At 40.6% G+C, this 18351-nt stretch overlaps 1 protein-coding gene across 2 annotated transcripts in view; it reads right to left on the bottom strand.

The window, feature by feature from the left end:
* Positions 1-18351, bottom strand: part of ankrd12 (ankyrin repeat domain 12) — a 34516-nt gene that overhangs the window by 14136 nt on the left and 2029 nt on the right. For both annotated transcript variants that reach the window (XM_076744438.1, XM_076744439.1), the window contains exon 2: positions 1492-1605. In XM_076744438.1, the coding sequence (XP_076600553.1) occupies positions 1492-1551 (60 nt within the window). In that variant the 5' untranslated portion in view covers positions 1552-1605. The remainder of the gene's footprint in view (positions 1-1491; positions 1606-18351) is intronic.

Genomic DNA, 18351 nt, shown 5'->3' on the forward strand with positions numbered 1-18351 from the left:
GCATCAGGCCTAAACATTACACTCCTAATATCAGTATTATCAAACAGGCTTACAATTCCTGTTACTGGGTTCTTGCACTCTGGATGTGCAGACAAAGCTTTTTTAGTACCAGTATTATAGTGAGCAGCACTTTGGTGCAGTAAAATACATTTCTGGCAGGAGGAAAAATGTCTGCAGTGTGGTGCCTCTTTGATCTCAGTGAAGCAATGTGCCAGCTGTGCAAAGCTGAAGTGTCTGGCAGCGTTAAAAGTAGAAGAGCATTAGGATGAGACGCACTTCTGCCTTAAATATAAAAGCAGACAATAACTGCCTCTCTCATTTATGGATAAAATGATAAATAAGTGGTGTCGGTATACCAATGTGGAGGATAGAGTTTTAAAAAACTCACACCCTCTTACACGCTACATATTCCATTAAGTACCTTGTACTTAAACATGTTGTTTTACGATCGACACGCACAGTGAAGCATGAATAAACATTCACGAGCGCTCCTCACAATGTGCTGTGGCATTAGTGAACCTCCCATCAACTCACATGTTGAAGCGTATTGTTAGCTCACTGAATACCATCTGATAAAGTTACAATGTTAGCATCAATGTCAACATGTACACGTATGGCTGTCGGAGGGGGTGCATCTGTCTACTGAAAATTTCCGAAAGAATACATTTCAACATTTTAATTGTACTTAATTCGCCACCTTTTTTTAGTGTTTACTCACCAACTAATTTAATCTGCTCTCCCCGCCCTTACTGCACACACAGCGGCTTGCCCCACCCACCTCTGTTTCTCTCTACCTGTGTGTCTGCGTGTCACTGAACAGTGAAGTTAGGGGGTTTGACGTGTTTGACATGTGTTCCAGTGAGTGGGTAACGAGCACGCTTACAACACTGCAGAGAAATTTTTACAAATGTCTCTGACGGAAATATTATCATCATGATAGAACAAGAGCTGACCAGTCAATCCACGTGGCACTCCCAGTCCTCCATGTCAACACAGACTAAGCCAAACATCTAATATTACAACTGCTGTCTCAGGTAAATAATGCAAGACTCACATATTGACATGACTGACTTAAGTACCCAAACACGACTCGGGACCCTGAACAGCTACTAAATGGACCTGACACAAGTTCGTTTTCTCAACTGCTGTTTCCAAAATTATACGTCAACATGGAGAAGATATCCCTTACGTGCTCTAAAAAACTTGAAATTTGAACACCTACAGCTTCATGAGAACTGGGCGAACTCCATTTCCTGATGAAGATTATGCTATATGAGCTTCATCTGCTAAATAGACCATGAGGTCAGCTGGTCTCGGGATCTTAATTAGACTTAATTTTGAGGCTCAACTTTGGATCTGATTTTGTGCCACATATCTCTATAGCGTAGATCAGAATTGCAAATTGCAAAGTGAATAAACACAGAAATAAAGTTGGTACGCTTCTTCCTCAAGTGTCATCTTCAGTCCTATTTTGTGTCTGTGCTCACATACCTTCTTCCCCGCCTGCTTATCCACCATGGCTCCATCTCTGTCGCTCCCAGGTTTGGCCATGGTGTGGCACCTGACTAGCTTTGACAGCTACAGCACAGTAAGTTCATCATGCACCTGGAGACAGAAGACAGCAGCAATGAGAAGGATTTCAGCATTGCCACATGGCAGTCTGAGTGGATGATTGGCCAAGTGTTGTTGCACCAGACGTGGCCAAGAACAGGAGACATGTTTAAAAGGCTGGTAGAATTAAATGACAATTCTTGACGGAGACTGTTTATAGGCTACGCTTTCAGTCTGCATCACGGAGGAAACAAGAGCTAAGTACAGAAAGGTCACTTAACCCCAGAGAGGAGTGGAGGGCAGCATATGAAACGGGACTGCTACAAAGTGCCACTCAGCTGTGTTTCAGGATGTAGGTTGAGTGGATCAGTAATCTGGGATTTTTATTGAAATTTCCATTCCACTACTTGAGACTGACATTAAAAATCAGGCAGGAAACAACTACACAAGGCAGCATGAATCACAGCTACAGGAACTCTTTAAAGTTCTGCGAGGAAAACGTACCCCCTGCTTGTTGTCACTATGGCCTACTCATCAGTATAACCAAGCTTCTCTCTGATGTGGTTTGTGTCAGTGTAGTAACACACGCACAAGAGTCAATGGGGGCACTGTGGACGCCTACAGGGACCGGAGAAAGCATAACACTCAGCGGAACATGCGCAATGAAGCCGACATGGCATGTGTCAGTTATCTCATCACATGAAGATCACCATTTTCAGTCACAAGACCCTTTTCTCTGGCAACTTCAATGAACTCTCCCTTTTTCTTTTAATAGATGCTTTCTCACAAGCAGCACTGCGTCTGATTCTACAGAAATAGCATCTCTCAGCCCTATGAAAGTACCACAAACAGCATCGTCTATATTAGGAAATCTGAGAGCCACTGATAAGTTGTGAAGAAGTCTTCAAAATGAATGGGAGAGCCCCATTACTCAATATGCATCCAATTACAACTCAACTACGATCAATAAAGATTTAATTTACCTGGAAAAGTTTTTTTGTTTTCTTGCATTGCACTTACTCACTCAGGTATCAGGACTGGGGGTGACCTACCTTACTAAAAAGTACAGTACAAATTTTCACAAAAAGTCTGGGGATTTCTTCCAATCAGAAGCTTGTTTTCTCCATCGGAGGAGTGCCGTTACATTCAAACAGAAGTAATCAATTAATCCTTTGCTTGTCTTTTCTTTGCTGGTTCCAGCATCATTGTCAAATAAGGATATTTGCTGTTTTCTTAGAGAATAGAGAATAAAACCAAAGAGGGGCATGTTCATTACGTTCTCTTTTTGCTGGACCCTAAGTCCAAAGTGCAAAGATAGCAGTAAATTCCCACATTTAAGGTGCTGGAACCATCAAATGTTTAACATCTTTGCTATAGCTTTGAAAAACACATCAATCTCACAACCCATTTCACCTTGCCAGGTTTTAAGAAACATCCAGTGAACTTATACATGGACCATTTAGGTACGTAGGCATTTGGGTCTTTGTGTCCACGAGAGGGGCTGCAGAGCAGTTATCCTATGAGGCTAAGCGACACACCACACTATCCTACATGCAGTACACGTAAGGCTAGCAAAGGACTTGCTTTGCTAACCAAACAAAGATGTAAACAATGCCGTGGAAAAGTGGCTGCTTTGCAATTATAACTACGGCCGACAGACGCAAAGGAGGGAGGTAATGTTGCAAACAGCCCCTGGACTAAAAATGTGGAGCAAAATGACTTAAGAACCGAACATGTCAGTCCTGTGAAGAGCACAGGCAACAGTGACACAATAAACTACCATGTGCGTATAATCAATCCATGCTTATGCATGATACAAAAAACACAACGGCATTCCACTGAAGCTAAATGGATCAGAACAGACTGCAGACCTTCAATTATCGTCAAGATCAGCACGTTCTGGCATTTCATACACATCACCTTCACATGGGGCAATTACATGGTGCATCCAGGATTTATGTGAAAGCCACAAGTCTTACAAGTTTAAGCAGCTAAAGCACTTCAAGACAGAGGCATCAACAGCAAGAAAAGAGGAGGAAACGGCCGCTGTTGCAATTGATTTTGCGGTTGACACTTTTAAATGCACACACTGTTAGTTTATCTTTCAGAATATGGGATGCTCTGTGATCTTCGTATAGTTTTTTCCACAGCGTGAAGTATGTTTTTAGAACTGAAATGATGTTCACAATTGACCAGCCGACTAATCTAAATGTAATGAGCTTTGGGCTTTGGACTGTTAGTCGGATAAAACAAGTGATGTGAAGACATCACCTCGGTTTCTGGTAAGCTGTGATCACCATCTCACAATCATCTAATAATTTATTGAACAAACAATCAATGTGCAATTAATCATTATTCACCAAGTTTCTGGGATTGAATATATAAACACTACAACATTATTAAAATGGTTTAATCCTTATTAGACAGCAGGGCATGTTCAAGAAGTTACACATGCCATTTGCCTTTCCAAACAGTGTTCAGCCAGATTTGTTTTCAGCACTAAACTATCCTGAATAAAAACTCCAGACTTCTCAAAGGATTCCAACATTCTGTGTCTTCAGGTACTTTTGCAACCTTTGCTGATCCTGAGTAATAGCACAGTGTTGACAGGTATCGTTTTCCCAACACGCAGCCCTGCTGCTCAGCCGAGGCCAGAGAGAGGTCCATCATTAGTCAGCAGAAGGCAAATATGCAGCAGCACTGTCATTCAGGCAGCTGAAAGGGGGAATTGAGCAGCCCACAGTGAACATGTTGGTGTAAAGAGGCTAGTGTATTGGGGGTATTAAAGCGGTATGGACAGCCTGGGACCAGACCAGAAAACAAACGCTGACAGGACTCCAATCTGGTCCAGAGACGAGGCGAGGAGGGTGTGACTATAATTACAGAGGTATTTGGGCTCTCGCCAGTTTGGCATTCGCATTCACTGCGTTTCATGAGCAGCTCAGGGCTGCATAAGCCCCTGCAAGCTCTGCCATTAACCTTGGGCTGTTTCAAGCCTAGATCAAACCCTGCCTTGATGACTACTACAGTTCACAGAGACTAAAGCTGAGATTAGTTTGACATTGGATCCCGTGCAGTGAAAACAGTGATAACAACAATCACCTTACTCACTTAATTCCAATGAAACGGAGTATCAAACTGCAAAATCATGACTAGAAAAGGGTGAGAGTGCTATCGAGAGAGATGTGACACCAGGGACACTTGGGATGGCTGGTTCCCACAGCCTCAACATCAGCGATGCCGTAAATAATTCAGCTTCCAAGGCGAAGACACTGAAGAGAAAACAAAATATATTTGGGCTGCAACTAATGATTGAACCATTACTGATTCCCCTGTATTGTATTGTAAAAACTCATAGAATAAACATTCGATCAATAAAATGTTTTATTCTAGCACCAGTCGAACATTCAGTTTACGATGGCATGGGGAAAAGGGAAAAGCAGCAAATCATTACTTTGGAGAAGTCCTTTGCTGTAATATCATATCAAATAATTGCATATCAAAAAATTGCAACAACTTGATCAATAGTGCACCTGAAACAATCAGTTACAGTCAAAAGGTTGTTTGCAGATGATGTCACGTCACTCTTTTGTTGTGATGCGAACTGCAGATGGAGGGCTAGAAGTGACTGTCTGCTTAGGAAGCACGATAACACACTGAAAATGCCTGTTTTGCGTCATTTCCGATTGCTCAGATCAATCAAACCAAGAAACCACAAGGAGCTTTTATTAAGTACCAAATGTTGTTGTTCATAAGGGTGAAAAATGCAAGAAGCTGACCTAAAAACACCAGAAAAAATGTCTTGTAAACCATCTGTGGTTGGGAGGAGCCAAGTCAGATAAAAGTAATAGCTACTAGCAACACAACTAATACTTGTTAAATCATCATTAACGGTTTTAACATACGTACCCTGTCTTGTTACCAGACGATACACGTCATTAGTAGTGTTTCACTGGACCTTTGCGAGTGGTTAACCCAGCAAACAACCGTAACGTAAACGTCAACATTTAGCACTGCAGCACTAAACGTTTGCCGCTAGGTTAATCCACAGGACAATAAAAGCTACGCACCCTTGAAAAAAAAACCAAACGACAGTCATCCCGGAGCGCTTTGGTAATGAGGACGTGGACCCAACCACTAACAAGGAAGATGTACTAGTTTTAGGGCTGGAGGTCAATGTATTTTTACGATGCTGTGAATTATAAACATAGCAAAGTTTCTTAGCTACCCTCTCTAGGCCTGGACATGACAAACCACTAATAATGAAAAACTATGGCTCAGAAGTTTTCAGTTTCTAAATATCCACCTGCACTGACCGAACCCTTGGTCAAATCCCAAGTTAAGTGTGCTGGCTGCACCACTGGTCCTTCTGAGAAACAGATGTCTCTGTATTTATTTATAACCTGGTGTTCCTGCACTTAGACTCCACTGGTTCCTAACTAGCAACAATAACAACCATTCCCTGTAGTGCTGGAGCATGTTGGCCCTGACAGCAGAGGCGGCTGCTTCAGTGCATGTCATTGCGTGAGTGTAGTGGTTGGGAGGGAGCTGGTGTGGAGATGTATGGTGGGGGTGTGGGGGGCTGCTGAAAAGTGTGGTGGTGTAGCTGGGATAGATGAAGAGCACACACAGTACGGTAACCTGATCCACAGACTGCAGGATGGGACCGGGAGGGAAGAGGGCTAAGAATAGCACTGAGCCTGACACACAGAGCACAGAGTACGCCGCTGCCGCCACCACCACCACGACCAGCAGCAGCAGCAGCAACATTACTCCACTACAGCTTTCAGAGTACTGCCTGCTGTGTGCTCTCACACACACCATGTGGAAAATGCATGTGATTTTCCCCTGGTCTCCCATGTGGCTGCACTTGCGTCTGCACACACAAAGGAACCTACTGGAAAACAAGCTCTGCGTGTCACTGTGTTTAAAATGTTACACAGTGGAAGAAATAAAACCAAGTGGATTATTAGCTAGAATATTTGAAAATCTATATTAAAAGCTAGATTATTTTTTTCATACAATAGGAGGCAGGAAAATCTTGTAATGCGCTCAAGGAGACGCACTACGCTTGCTGCGACAGTAAACAGCCAGTCACGTGACTGTGGCCCTGTATGCCGTCAGGCTAAATGATGGGGGAGGTCTCTCTCAGCTGCGCATCCACTCCCAGCCTTCGTCTCCTCCTCCTCCGACTCCCTAATGAGTTGCAGGACAAAGCCAGGCGCAAAGGCCCGATTACGGAGACTATAAGAGAGGAGCAGTAAAGGCAACAATACCCAGCAAAGAGCCAGCCATCCTCAACATGATCACACACAAAGACAAGCAGCATTCACCGTTTTTATCACCGAACAATTTATGTGCCTGTAATATATAAATACCTCACACTTTGTATAACAAATCTCACAAATCTGTTATGTACCCTAGAAATGTCCAGTTCAATTATCTTCCTGTGGACAAAACAAAAAGAAAATCCTACTCCTCAGCACGTCAGTAATCCTAATTATTTCTAAAATGATGGAAAATTGACCATTGTATTGAAGATGAATTATTCATTCAACGTATTAATCTCCATGTTTTTAACAATGAATTATTCATTCAATTTATTTATAATGTAATAACATTAATTATCTTCTGGTTGAGCTTATTCTTAATGTTTTTAAAAGTAGAGCACTGGATTTGTGGCTATTAGTCAGACAAAGTAAGCAATTTAAAACATCAAAATCAAATATCTGGTAACTTTCGCTGTTCATATTTAATGGAGCAAGAGATTCATTGAATAAAAGAATACTGGATTAATTGGCAATGAAAATAATAGTATGACTAACAAATACCCTGTATTAATTAGTTCTTGTTGTGGCTTTCATCAAAGACGCAAGTAAGGAGTAAAAGTCCACAAAATCACAGACCTGCTAATTACTTCTAAATATACAATAATAATAATCTATTTGTGACATCCATGCACTCAAAAGCAAAAAATTTCCCACAAAACCTAAGTGCGGTTCTTCCCTGTCGCTTGGGTCGTCTGAACTGAAGGCACATTTCGACATGGACAAACAAACAGCAAGTGACACTGGATGCCTCAAGGCGTCTGTTCACCTCTCACTACCCTAACCCCAGACAGACAAAACACGCCTCCTCTGACCAGAGCGTCTGGCCTTCATTCCAGTCGCTGTTTGGTTGCACAAATGAGCCAGTCATGTTCCTGGGAAGAGGTGGAGAGCTCTGGTTCAGTGTCTCCCACATGGCAAAAGCATGAGCTGCCAGTGCAAGCAGTGGTGAGTAAGCATAAGTCAACCAAGTGGACAAAACGGTTAATTTTCTGCCCAATCTAGAGTACATGAAGCATATTCTTCAATGTAAAGACAAATCGTGTTGGTTTGGCAAAAATACTTTCAGGACACCAAATTTTCTGGCTTTATTCATAATAATCCAAGCATTAAGCTGTTGTAAGACCCAGACATAATGTACTTTATGTGTCCTAAATGTGTATTCTTATGTAAGAATGAGTGCTGAACTGTTTCACAGCCTTATCCATCACTTAAAAGCTTCCATAAAAACAGGAATAGCTCTAAATTTACAAGGCAGAGGCTCAGGGCATGGCTCGCACACAAATCAAAAGCCTCATAAAATAGCTAATGTTTGTACACGAGAGGCGTCAATAGGGTTAACTTTACTGGCAGGAAAAAAGGCTCAGCCCACTTAAACACGCCCATTAAATTGGTCTGAGGGAGACTCAGAGGGCCGTAAGGAGCCTATCGCCACTGCTGTGAATGTAGGTCAATGATCAGATACCCAAGAAACAGACAAGAACAATGAGGCCTTTACTACTGATTACGGGTTAAACAGGAGGGGAGAGGGAGTGGGGGAGGGATTAGAGCAAAGGTTAGGACCTAGGCGTGGGTCTTGTTCTTATTTCCACCACTGAATCAAGCTCACATGACTGAGCCAAACACTGGAGAACTGTTGCTGTTCAACTTTCAAAGAAACGTCTCAACAGGAGAAATCCAGATTGAAAACCTAATTCCAAACTGCTAAATAAGCATAAAGAACACCTTCGCATCAATGTCAGGTAAACAAAGCTTAATTATTTTTAAAATACTGGTCAGTTTTCAACTCATGCTGACAAGAACAAGTGCAACAATAAAACATTCAATTTAATATCTTTTCACCGAGCAAATGAATAAAATTGCTTAGTCATCTTTGTCCCTGAAGGCACTTGCATGACTATAAAGGAAACACATCGCCAACACAACCGCAAGGAATCATCAAGGAAGTTAATATGAGCAACTAGCAGGCCTCAGTCTTACAAATAAACCGGGGGGGAAATGCTGTGTCAGTCTTCATTACGACATTCAAGACATGACTCCATCTACACCTGCCACATCCTATTAAGCTTGATGACATGCCGATCCGATCACAGGCCCGACACATGGTTGCCTGAGCTGTGCCAAAACCACAGCTTTACGGTACTAGACTAAGCCTCGGCAAGGCCAGCGTGTAAAGGTTGACACAGCATCTACATCTTCAGACTGGGAGGAATAAACAGCCTACTGAGCAAACAAAGTCTTTCATCAACAGTCGTGCAGTGTGCAAGATAAGTAGTTGTTTCGTTTCAGTGTATTCACTATTGGGCTGTTAAGATGGTGCAGATAAACCAGTCATACTGTGTATAAAACACGTTCAGCGGGTTCACACTGACTACTTTATCGTGCACATTAATATCATAATAAAACAAACACAAACACACAGATTATTTGCTTTATTAACTGATGGTTGGAAAAATGCCTATCACCATTTGGTCGCAATACTACATCTAGATACTAGGATCTGTGTTGTGTTTGTACAGTCAACACTAGATCACAACCAGCATATTCATTATCAATATTTCTATATTTAAATGGTTTCTCAAGTTAAAGGACATAACCCCAGACAGAGTGAAAGAGATGAACTTCTGTGTCAAAGATGCAAGCTTAACACTTAATTGCTGTTTATCTGCTGTATCAGGGGTTCAAGCCTTTACCTTCCTTTCGCCATTCTACACCGCCTGCATTTCAAACATGAGACCTTGGGCATAATTTATTCCAACTGCTACTGAACTGCTATAGAATATGGACAGCTGGCGTGACAACCTCACATTTTAACACTCAAGTGCACTCAGTGTGTGAAACACCATTTCAGATACAAAAGAAGCCTCGTTCATTGTGATTTCAGATTTTGTGTTCTTTTATGTGCTGCTGAAGTGGCCAATAAAGGCAAAAAACAAATCTATCCCAGTATACCACCCCTCGTCTAAATATATCACCAAAAACTATTTCAAACTCTTACTAGTTACCAAATACATACATGACGTAGTAGCTATTGGCAGCACTAGAGGGCTTTTACTGTGAAGCAGCTGCAGCCATGAGACATATATCAAATTGTTAAATAAACAAAGCCACTAAAGGCCAACTCGCTTCTAACTAAAGGTTGCTCTTAATCTAGATTTGGATATTTTTCCATGCATTTTTGTCAGGAGGGAGAACAGGGCATGTATGTTCTTATCTGGAAATGGGAAACAATTACTCTGATGTTGCGCAGCTACTCAAGGGGTGATGCACTCGATGATGTGAAAATACAAACATCACCTAAGGTGTTGTCATCTTTTTCAACCACCAACATAAACTAGGGTTTAAGAATATTTTAGAGCTAGTTGAAATCTGCCATCACTATCCAGGATACGGATTCTTTTTAACGCTGCTCTCTCTAAATTTGTTGTAGAGACTGTTTGAATTCTATTTCAATGTTGACGGGTTCGGCTTTCATTATATTCAAATTAGCTACCATGTCGTGTAAATTTGAACAAACCAACTGTTTCCATTTCTTATTAAAGCTTAAATGTGTGTAAAGCACTCTGAAACAGCCTTTTGTATGAATTGTGCTAAACATCATTACTGTTCTAAATTATGGTAAAATAGCTGATAAGACATTCAAAAAGCAACCAATTTAAAACCTATTCTTAAAACAACTTTAACTTTGATCAAAGTGTTGTTAGAGTACACTACATATTGCTTTCTTGATGTACACCTTGATATATGCAGCTGATCTGAAAACTATTCATAGACCGTGGCCATGCTGTTTTAACTTCAGTTTATATATATGCAAACTGAAACAAGCAGACCTGCATAGTGTTGAAGCAGGACCAATGGTAAACCATATCAGTGTCAAAGATTAACCAACTTTGACCACATTTCCGAAATATAGTTCAAGGTCAGAGAAATACTATGCTTAGTCCCACACAGCACGGAGAGATGCAACAAATCCAATCAAACCATAAGAAATGTACAGAAATTGTCCTGTGAATGAAAAACTCATTAACCTTTTTTTTTTTTTTTTGCAACAGGAGGGTCCTTGGCCTTCAGCAAGCATGGTCACTGTGAGCCAGAGTAAACAGGATATGACTGCTTTCTTAGGCATCAGTTCAGTGAACGCAGCCAAGCAATGAAGAAAGCAAGCCACACACCTATCGTCAAATTGTCTTTCCTCCTAAACTGTCAGTGCACTCTTATGTCTCTCACTACTCATTCACAAAAGGAAACTGTAAGAGCTCATTAATAATTAAAAACTAAGAACACTGGAATATTACAACCCTGCCTTTCCTTCCACCTTTTTGCGTCGTCATGCTGTATTCTTCTGCAGGAAGGTCACAGGCTCTCAAATTGTCAGTCTTTCAAAGCACATGGTGGATTATCACGGCACCATCAGCCGTTACACACCGAGATATGCACTCAACGTACCAAACAAAAACAACACTCTGCACACATTCAGCTGCTGGCAAAGGCTAGCACATGTTGTGTAATCAGGAGGCTCCACCCTCTTCACACAAAGATACACACGCACAAACGCACATTTGCAGGGCCCCTCGAAGACGCAGACGCTCAATTGATTGAGCCAACTGCACTCAGGCTAGAGGCGCGATAGCATGAACAGCACTAGCGTTTTAGGTCTTGTTTGTACTGCAAAACAAATGAGGTCTATAGCTTGAAGAGAAAGTGATACAGAGCAGAATAAGGCTGTGCGATATGACGACATACATAATTTGATGATGTGGTTTCATATCATGTTCCATCACAGGGGTTCTCAAACTTATCACTCAAAGGTCAGCAGCTGATTAATTCAAGGTCAGAGTTCCGGAACGATTGACGATAACATTAAATTTGATCAATTAATTAACATCACATCTCATGATTGGGCCGGCACGAAATCGAGGCAGACAAGGCTCAGACAGTTACTCCACATTCATTTCTGACTCTGATATCAGACATATTCTTACACCTACATTTACATTTGTTGCAGAACTAGACAAAAGGAGACGCATTCAGTATCTGCAATTTAGGAACTAATAGCAAATTCTCCAGTGTAATGTTAACGTGTGAACTCAGCAGCAACAACACATGACACCGTCTCCGGCAGTTAACGTTGCCATGAGAACAATGTCAAAGATAGGGAAATAAGCCACATTAAAAGCACATTCATGCCGGTACAGGGCCACTTTGAATGATCTCCAGCTACACTGTATATTCATCATCATTAACAATTTATTGATCAATAGAAAATTTCAAAGTAGAAAACATTACACTTCATAACATATTGTAGCTGATACATAGCACTAAGTACAGGCAGGCGTCCTCAACTACATTTGTCCAAGGGCCAGAATTTGTCTGAGCTGACAGTGTGGGGTCAGTACTCCACCAAGACGGCAGCCAGTGCCCAATACAAAACCCCCAAAACTACCAATGAATTAGTCCTTATCTCAACAAAAAATCCCTTCTTGGGAACCCTGAAAGCAAACAAAAATACTCCGTTTGAGACTCAATACAACAGTTGGCCAACGAAAACAAATCCAAGTGTCACTTCTTGTATGTACCAGACAAGCTTAGTTATTCTCCTTCAACTCTGGTGTTACCACCAGTATCCACAGAGCGCTCTGCTGTCGGCTCCAGGGAATGGCGAGCCTGGGAGCTGAGCGGTTTGATGGCGGGTCCACGTGTAGGAGGATGAGAATAATCTGATTCTGAATAATGGGTGTACTATGACCTATGGACTTTCAGTTTGTTGCCAGAGGTTGGCAAGCCAATTGACAAGAACTCTCAGGACGGACTTGGCCTCCTCCACCAGTGATACCAGTTGATGATGACTGATTTATGGGCTGTATCTGGATTGACTTGCCATTCAGTCCCGATGTGGACTGAGGTCAGGACTTTGTGAAGCCCTGCAATATCACTTATTTCACTGTGTTGCAAATAACACTCTTTACAGCAATACTGTGGTGAGCAATGTGGAATGAGAGACAGGAAGCAGCTCTCAGCAATGTCAAACTTTAATGACATTCACCACAGGACAAGTACCCAAAAACATAGTAGTAAAATACTGCTGGGGTCAAGACGTTTGACAGCAACCTCACTAATGGTTAAAACTAGGGTTGGGTGATATGACAGTGTATACCATGCAACTGTTTACCATGTTATCACGTGATGTGAGAGTTGCAGTTCATGCTGATAATGCACCTCTATTGCATCTGTTCTCATTTGGAACCTTAAAACGTCCATTTTTAAAGAAAGTTAGTCTTACTGTTTTGAGTCTTTTGTTTTTAACTCAAATGTTATCTCACACGAGGCAGTTTTTTGTACAGAAATCCCAAAGAGGAAATAATCAAATGTGATGAAGAATGGTACAGTATGGTTATCTTAAACCATTTCTTAATTGAATTTACAAATATTACTGTTCCATAATATAAATTTCCATTCACCATGATAGAGGATCTTGGCCATATCGCCCACTCTTAGTTAAAACTACGCATCACCGGCATAAACTATCATGTTCTGAACAGATACGTTTCAAACAAACAAAAATAATTGTTTGTATTTTCAAACATAAATCTGCAACCTTAAACTACTCAGTCCAGTACAAGGGATGACGGGAAATTTGGGCCGTCGCTATAACACTTTGCGTTCCTCCCCAAGGCACGCAGGATATGCGCATGAAGGCAACACAAGCAAACATGGAGGAGAGTGAATGTGACACAGAACAGCGAGAGGGAAGAGGAGAAGGACAACCAGCAAAGAAAACACAAGGAGGTTGTACCTCAAAGAGGGGCTGCTTCTGCCACATGGAGTTCGGTTTGTCAGTAGGATTACAGAAAAACGACTGGCCCGATTTTTATGGACCATGGTGAAAAGGTGATGCATGGATCAAGGAAGAACCCATTATATGCTGGAACGGATCTGAATTGTGTGCCAGATACACAAATCAGGTTTCACTTTGGTTAACATTGGGATAAACAGGCCTTTTCCGTGTGGTCATTTTAAAGTAATTTACTTAATTACAGAGAATGTGCTATAGCGGAAGATGTGTCTTTATCCGAATGTATGATGTATATTTTTACTATATGGCACAGGCCTACAGCACAATCTTAGGTTGCCTGAAATAGAGGAATCAGATCATTTCTGCCTTTAGCTCTCTGTCTTTGGGGTATTTTAAAATCTACTCCAACCTTCCTTAAATGTTGCAGTGACTACCAATGATTAAGGTCGAGGAATTCTTAAAGAAACACCTGAATTATGAGCGACATAGACCATCATAAGTCAGTGACAGTAATTTGGTAACAATGATGGGGCGCTGGTCTTCACTTTGCTGAGGGGGAAGATGAATTAAAAAAAAAAAAAACCCTCTGACCGTTTTGGGGGGTTTCCCTGAAGAAACTGCTCTGGTGTGATCACTCAGAACAAAAAAGAGGAACTGCAGTATACTACAATATACTGTAGTATTATGTAAAAAGTCAATACTTTCTTAGCTTTATTACAGCCAAAATTCATATCTCTGTGCTCCAAGATGGTATAAGGATTAGACCTAAATCCAAACATCTTACAGCCAGCTAGGATAAAGTTGTCATGAGAAAGGTCTTGAGCACAAAGGGTGCCACCTTCATGAGTCATACTGAGCCCAAACATTCAGTGAGCTGAGGTTCACACTGGAGGAAATTTGTTTGTCCACCATTACAGACCTGTGTAAATTCTTACATTTCATAAGCATTTCTATCTTTTCAGGTAGAATAATGATTGCTAAATTGCTTAACACTTTCTTTTCCATTTCAGTGATTTGCATTTATACCCTGCCACATCTTTCTCATTGTGAAGGTCACTCTCCTGCCCTGCCACCTCTCATTTTGCTTCTCTAATTACGCAACATACCATCCAAAAATGCGTGATGCAAAAAAACTTTTAACATGGACAGATCCATCAGTCTGTTACGGTATGCAACAATCTATAAATGTGTAAAAACTGGTTATGTTGGGCACAAAAGCAAATGAATAATAATAATAATAATAATAAATACTAAGATAGGAAAGCCTGTTTTGTCTTACTGACAGCAACAAATCCACTGCAAATCCATCCTTATGAAAAAGCAGCATACTGGGGAATACTGTATGTACTTATATAATTGTTCCTGCTTTACAGCACCTTGGTCAATACCCTATTCTCTAACAAAGAGGCTTAAAGTATGTCTGGAAAGCCTTCAGTAGCCATGGTATCGTGCCCAGTCATACATACAGTGGGACCTTTATGTGCTAGTGTTTGGTTCGGTTTGACTAGAGTGGACATCAGCTTGTAAGGAATATGTTAATGGTCAATATTTCAAGTCAAACTGTCCATTATGTTATTCTCGAGGTTGTATTTCTTTACACGAATCTGCATCGCTTTTTGACACTCTCTCCTTCACTCTGCTTGTACGAACATTTGCCTGGGCTGAGTGTGTAAAATTGATGTGACTGCATACCCTCCCTCATCTGATTTTCACGATCTGGCAGAAATTAGAGGAAAATCTGATTTTTGTGTATCCAGTCCTGTCACTCAACACATCCGGGTGAGATCAGAGGATGAATGTTGGCACTGAATGTTGCCAAGGTAGACGGAGAAAATAATATTTCAAGAAGACCAAATCTACTCCCTGACTGAATGTCAAGGTTCTTCAGACAAGCACCACAGCAGGACTGCAACAAACAATTTTACACCAGTGTTTACATTATTATTCCATGTATCTAGTTAGTCTAGATTGATTGATTAATAGTGTTATTTCACAGCACAAATAAAATGCTCTAATCTTCGAACTGACAAAAAACAAAAACTATTCATGTAGAAAAGCAATCAACTCTTGAGGCTCTGTGAAGCTGTAACCTGCAAATAATTTCAATTTTTACTGGGCACTTAAAAAAATTTACTTTGACAGATTTTTTTGTCAATCAGATAATAATTCATTCATTCAATTCATTTCTGCACTGCACCACAGATTATACAACATCACAACACAAACAATTCCACCAATAAAGCTCACTTGCAATCTCATCTCATTCATACATGACAACAACTAAAAGTGTGTTTGCATTCGTGAGAGATCCTTCAAATCAAATGATCCCAATTGCTCTCCAACTTGCACCAACAAATGACAAGAATACGTTACACCATGTGACAAACATGTGCAATGACACTGTGGGCACCAATAAAAACAAATGGATGGATGGATGAAAGTGAAAGAAAAGGCTTTGGAGGAGCAGCAAAATCAAGATCAAAATGAGTCAAAGAAGAAAACCCTGCCACAAATGATGACAAAGAGACAAAGATACTGCACTCTCCCTCTGCATGTCATATTTTACCAACAGTGATCAGTCAAGGTCAACTGATGTTTGGCCATTGGCTGTTTCACCTTACACGTGTGGTACACATGAAGAGTTAATGGTGGCATTAGTCAGTTGGCCATAACAGTCAAATGCACATACTGTGAAAGTAATGTTTTGTAATTGCTGCACCACATGGCACTGCTTGTTGTAGTATCACTTTAAAATACAATGAGATGAAGTTACCAAGGCCATTAAAACTGCCAAACCACTGTCACACAGTGGGTCTTACCTGTTGGAGTTAACAGGAGAAAAAAATGGCTTCTATAATGACAGACACTGGCAGTCTCCTAGATTAACTGGACAAGGCTTCAGTGGTTTGGGCACAACCTCCATCTGGCTCGAGGTGAACTATTTATCACAAATGATCAATTTCAAGAGTCTGCAATATACTGTAGTAAAGCAACATGTTTTACCACAGTGTAACATAATGCAGTGACATTGGTCCTGTAATAAAAACTACTTCTGTCAGAGAGGTATTGGTTCAGCCTTTAAGTTTAACACAGCTGCATTGTGTAATTTGATATGCAACATGGATGCCCTACAACTCAGACAGCTGAAGTGATAAACATACAGTAACCAGAATGTGCTAATCCTGAAACCAAAAGTGATAAATTTGCTCCTCGTCTGGAACACCAATATGAGATTTGTAGTAAGTGAATTAAAGTCGTACAGTAGTAGAAAGTAGAAATATTTCCCCACAAATTACAAGAGAAAATTTGTTACAAAGGTGTACAGTGTATTACAATATTAGCTAGACTAAAGAGTAACATATACCCTTACAGACACAAGATTAAATCGAAATTAGTTTGACAGAGGTTTATATAGAAGCTTAGACATTCAGCCTTTTCTACACACACGGCTATATAAACACATGTTAGCATTTCAATGTCAAACATCTCTGCACTGGCAGAAGATTGAACTGTCAGACAGCCTACCCCTTAAGAGTAACTGCAGAAAATATAAGGATACACCTCTACCTCAATGACACAAAAAAGGGTACCATGGTACGGATGCCAGAGTACCCACAACACATTGTAAGAACCCGTACGGTTTAGTCCAATTATCCAGGTTTGAGTCAAGTACGCAGAGGAAAGACAGTTTCTCCAGCTGCTCCCAGGTCTTTGAACGGCTTCTTCCTTTGAAGTGAGTAATCGCAACGTAATGTGGATTGAAATTTTCTTTTAGTGAAAATGGATTTTATGAAACTGGTGTTGAAAACATGTTGTTCAGGAACTGGCATCAAAGTAACTGGTACCAACAATTCCATAGCGATATACAGCCCTTCCTAACTTTATTCTCAAACTATAACCTTTTGCAATGTGGAAATTCTTCATTCGCAGCCAAATCACCATCTGATACGTCATCAGTTGCCAAGTATACCTGCAAGATCTTAATGCATTTTTATTTTGGACCAGCAGTTTTGTATTGACAATAGCATAAACTCATTGTGGACACTAAAGGAATACCTACTAAAAACATGCATCGCGGTGAATCTGTGAGTTAACCTGATTACAGCGGCACATTAACGAAAAGCTTGCTAATCACACCACAAACAATTAACTAAGACCTGACGCTGATGGCAGATATCCTTCTTGTATGATACACATTCACGATAACAAGAGAAGAATGAGATATAGTTTGTGTTTTCATATGAAAAACAGTGTATGGTCTCTGCACTGCCAGGGCTATGACTTACATCATTCTTGTTAAAATGATGCTGACAGTCTCTACTTCTACTGGTGTCATTTATAGGTGGGCTCTTTGTGTTTGGCTGTCTGTGTCAGTCTGATACACACCCACAATGATGAGATTAAAAAATAGCCAAATTTACTGTATGTTTGATCCTTAAGTACATTTAAAAGCAAATGCTTGAGCAGAATTTTGAGTTTGAGGCTTCTTGAACTGAATAACCGTTGATCGATTTGTTAAAATAATTTTGGTTCAAATTTTTCTCCAGCCTCTTCTTTAGGTTTTGGATTCAACTTAATGCCTTATCGCAATGAAATGTACTGGAACAAATGTATTTGTGTGACAAAAAGGCAATTTATCATTTTGGCCAGTAAAAAACAATATGCTTGCCCGGTGGATTT

The sequence above is a fragment of the Chaetodon auriga genome, chromosome 12, assembly GCF_051107435.1.
Source record: "Chaetodon auriga isolate fChaAug3 chromosome 12, fChaAug3.hap1, whole genome shotgun sequence".
In the NCBI taxonomy this organism is placed as follows: domain Eukaryota; kingdom Metazoa; phylum Chordata; class Actinopteri; order Chaetodontiformes; family Chaetodontidae; genus Chaetodon; species Chaetodon auriga.